Below are 3810 nucleotides of genomic sequence, written 5' to 3'. Positions count from 1 at the left end.
TATTTGCAACATGGTTTTGCGTGAAAAATGCTTAAATCCCGCACTTGAAAGTTAAGTCTTTAGGATTTAACGAAATTCGGGAAAATCATGATTTCAAGGCCCATAAGGCTTATCGGGTGTACTCAAAAGGCCAGTTTTTCTTGTTTTCGCCCAAATTTTACGTCCAACCCAATCAGCTTTCATTTTTTGGCCGTTTTCGCAAAGTTGAAAATTAAATCTCTGGATTTAATTAAATCCGAACCACTTACAACGGGCATTAATTACCGGTGAAGTTGAATGAAAAATGACCAACTGTGGCATAATTTGAATTGTATGTATTTTAGGTGAATCAAGAATTTGGCGCAAGTGGCAGAGTTGCAATGGGCAAAGTGAATTGTGATGATGACGTAGAAATTTGCAAACGTTTTCAAATCACAAAATATCCAACGCTAAAAGTCAGTTTAAATGGTGACGTGATGAAACGCGAATATCGCGGTCAACGATCAAAAGAGGCACTTCTGGAATACGTTCGCGATCAATTGAACGATCCGATTAAGAAATTCACAAAATTGGATGAAGTGAAAAATTTGAGCACCAAGAAACGTTTGGTAATAGCATTCTTTAAGAAACCTGATACTAACGATTATGACATCTTCCGTCGTGTTGCTGCCAACCTTAAGGACGACTGTGATTTTTACGCTGGGTTCGGTGAAGCCGTTTCGGAACTTCATGCAGGAGGTTTTTTTGGAATTTTGACATTCTATGCAATATTAATTTCGAGCTCTTTCTCATTTTTTATCTGATAATTTGAATCAAATTAATCAATAGGCGACTTTCAAATGATTTTTCACAGAACAACCAACCATTGTCTATCGCCCTGATACTGATTTATCGCATGAACATGAAGAAACGTACAACGGACGAATTCACGCCGATGAATTGAAAATTTGGGCAACGGAAAGATGCATACCACTCGTTAGGTGAACATTAAATTTTTTTGCACACATCTTTTTATAAATGAATGATTCAATTCGGATTCAAAGCATGAGCGGAAGCATTTATAAATGAAAGAAACGAGCCAAAATTTTAACCTCATCTTCACATTTACAGAGAAATTACATTTGAAAATGCCGAAGAGTTGACCGAAGAAGGAATGCCATTTATGATTCTCTTCTATCATCCGGATAATATGGGTCCAATTAAAGAATATAAGGCAAGAGTGGAAGCTGAACTCCTCCATGAAAAACGTAAATATCTCATTTTTTTCCGTAACCAATTGATTTGTGTTTAGGAAAGACTATTCTCAACCAAGTTTTATCCACAAAGAATCAATTTGCAGCGGTCAGTAACAATAATTCCTTTCATTATTTCCTATAGAGAACGTCAATTTCCTAGTCGCCGATGGCAAAAAGTTTTCACACCCACTGGCCCACTTGGAGAAAAAATTGGACGATTTGCCTCTGATTTGTATCGATAGCTTCCGGCACATGTATCTTTTCCCCGATTTCCAGAACATTTACAAGCCGGGCAAGCTGAAGAAATTTGTCGATGATTTACATAGTGGAAAATTACATCGTGAATTCCATTATGGTCCCGATCCTGTGTCGGAGGAGAAATCGGAATCAAAACCATCTGAACACAAGTCTGGAGCCGAACACAAATCTGGAGCCGAACACAAATCTGGAGCCGAACACAAATCTGGAGCCGAACACAAGTCTGAAGCCGAACACAAGTCTGAAGCCGAACATGGAAGCGAACATGAAGCCGAGCATCCATCCGAACCGCACATCAAATCGGATGAAAACGAAATAGACGACGTAGAAGAAACGCCTATAGATTCCGCATTTATCAAATTGGCACCGTCCGATAAACGGTACACATTGATTCGAAAAGATGAACTCTGATCTAATTTGCGTTTTGTTTTCATATAAGCAATTCCGACTATTAATCGGTTCATGAGCTGACGTATCGACTTTCTTCAGATACTTGTACCGCTCATTTAGAATAAAAAAAATATTACTGAATTTTCTATTTATAACAAATGATGTTTTTATTCCTTAATCGCTGGCAAAAATTTTGGGGAGTGAAAATCGCAAATAGCAGTTTATGAATTTGGTGGTTCAGTTGCATGCGCTTGGATAATTTATGGCGTTGGTGCACGATTCAGACATTGTATGTATTGATTTTGCAATTGACGATCTGCATACGACGAAGATTATTGGCTGTTTGGCTGGCTAAATGGTGAAATCAACAACAGAAAAAAAACAACACATAAATTCTCGCGTAACGTAAAAGAAACGCGGTATGTCGGAATGTCAGTGAAATTGCATCGTTTCAATGATTTATGTGTGGCAATTTTCCGATCACCTGTTGATAATTTCATCAGAAATGTATGTGCACATAAATCAACAGGGTATCAATTTCGGTTTGAATATTTACCAATTGCGCGCACAGACACACACACACACACACACACACACAAACCGTAAGTAGTTAACATAGTCAAAGGTTTACGTCCGATAAATCTAGTTACGTGTCTATAATGAAGCGAAAGTGCACCTCTGTATCACGATTGACTCTCTCAAGCAACCCAACGACAACAAATTGAAACGCAAAAGAGCAAGAGCATTGTTGTCAAAAGAAAAAGTCGAAATGCCAAACCCGCAAATCATTCTTTAACGACCGTGTGCAAACAATGAGCGATTGACACGGATTTATTGTTTATTGACTACAAAAATTGTGATTTTCAGCTATTTGGTGCATACAAAGCTGCCAATCGCACGACTTGATTTGTGTGCTCGTTGTTGTTCAACAACAAATTGATGGCGTTCTCACAGCAAAACAGTCCGTATGTATGCAGTCGATAGAAACAAGTATGCGCTCGATTAGTTTGAGCTGAAGGTCAGTTTGGCTTTTTGTTCGTGACGTTTTCTAACACGACAGAATGTGTAAACGGCTTTTCAGCATGTCAACCCATGTTTTTTTCTTCGCTTTTTCTTGGTTTCGCTCACAACATAAAATCGTTTTACTTTTGATGCTTTTGTAATGTGTTTACAGGCCTTATTATGTGTTTTACAGGCCATTGTATATTTTCATATTCGTCAAAAAGTGTTTTTTTCTCCTCCTTTCCATTTCTCGTGGTGTTCTTCAAAAGCATATTGAGCTTGAATTTAATGGGAAAAAGTAATCACTATTTTGCTAACGGGCTCAATTTCCATATGCGCTCACCGCAGAGATAGTGATGATGTGAAAATTGAGCTTAACGAGAAAAAAACTGTTTATATTCGATCGTAACAAAAATAGCATAGGTAATTTTCTTAATATTTCTGTCTCAAGCGAGCTTCATCGAATGAACTGAAAGGAAAAAAAGTCAGCTGTGCAAATGAGATTCGTTCGTTTGAGAAAATTGCGAATTGTTGATATTATCGAGCAATTCTTGTCGGCAAAATGCCGTTAATCTATTTTCGAAACTTTGCCGATACAATCAGTGTGCAAATATTTGTTATTTAGAACATTTCCATGCTCATCGCGATTCGTTGTTGCTGCTTTTTCTCTCTCCTGCATTTTTTCGATTGAAATCATACCTAATAAAGATAATTATATTTTCATAGAGCTCTAGTTAACGTTTCCTGCACGATTTCAATTTTCGACTAAAATATGAAATCGTTAGCCCATTTTTGATCTTCAACACACAGCATTTCGACTCCGTGTTTCGGATTGAATAAATTAACCGCGATTTCCTTTTTAAAAGTGCATTTTTTCTCTTTTGAGCGCGCGTAAATACCTCTCTCTCTCTCTCTCTCTCTCTCTCTCTCTCTCTCTCTCTCTCTC

General features: G+C 37.6%; 1 protein-coding gene across 1 annotated transcript in view; it reads left to right on the top strand.

Annotated features, from left to right (window-relative positions):
* Nucleotides 1-2021, top strand: part of LOC129566559 (endoplasmic reticulum resident protein 44-like) — a 3228-nt gene extending 1207 nt beyond the window's left edge. The window contains exons 4-7 of the mRNA XM_055442607.1: nt 324-717; nt 833-959; nt 1090-1226; nt 1357-2021. Of these exons, the coding sequence (XP_055298582.1) occupies nt 324-717; nt 833-959; nt 1090-1226; nt 1357-1883 (1185 nt within the window). The 3' untranslated portion in view covers nt 1884-2021. The remainder of the gene's footprint in view (nt 1-323; nt 718-832; nt 960-1089; nt 1227-1356) is intronic.
* The last annotated feature ends 1789 nt before the right edge of the window (nt 2022-3810 follow it).

This window comes from Sitodiplosis mosellana, unplaced genomic scaffold, assembly GCF_009176505.1.
Source record: "Sitodiplosis mosellana isolate CC-2019 unplaced genomic scaffold, AAFC_SMos_1.0 Smas_scaffold_3, whole genome shotgun sequence".
Lineage (NCBI taxonomy): Eukaryota > Metazoa > Arthropoda > Insecta > Diptera > Cecidomyiidae > Sitodiplosis > Sitodiplosis mosellana.
The sequence above is the reverse complement of the archived record's forward strand: the minus strand, read 5'-3'. Positions and strand labels throughout refer to the sequence as shown.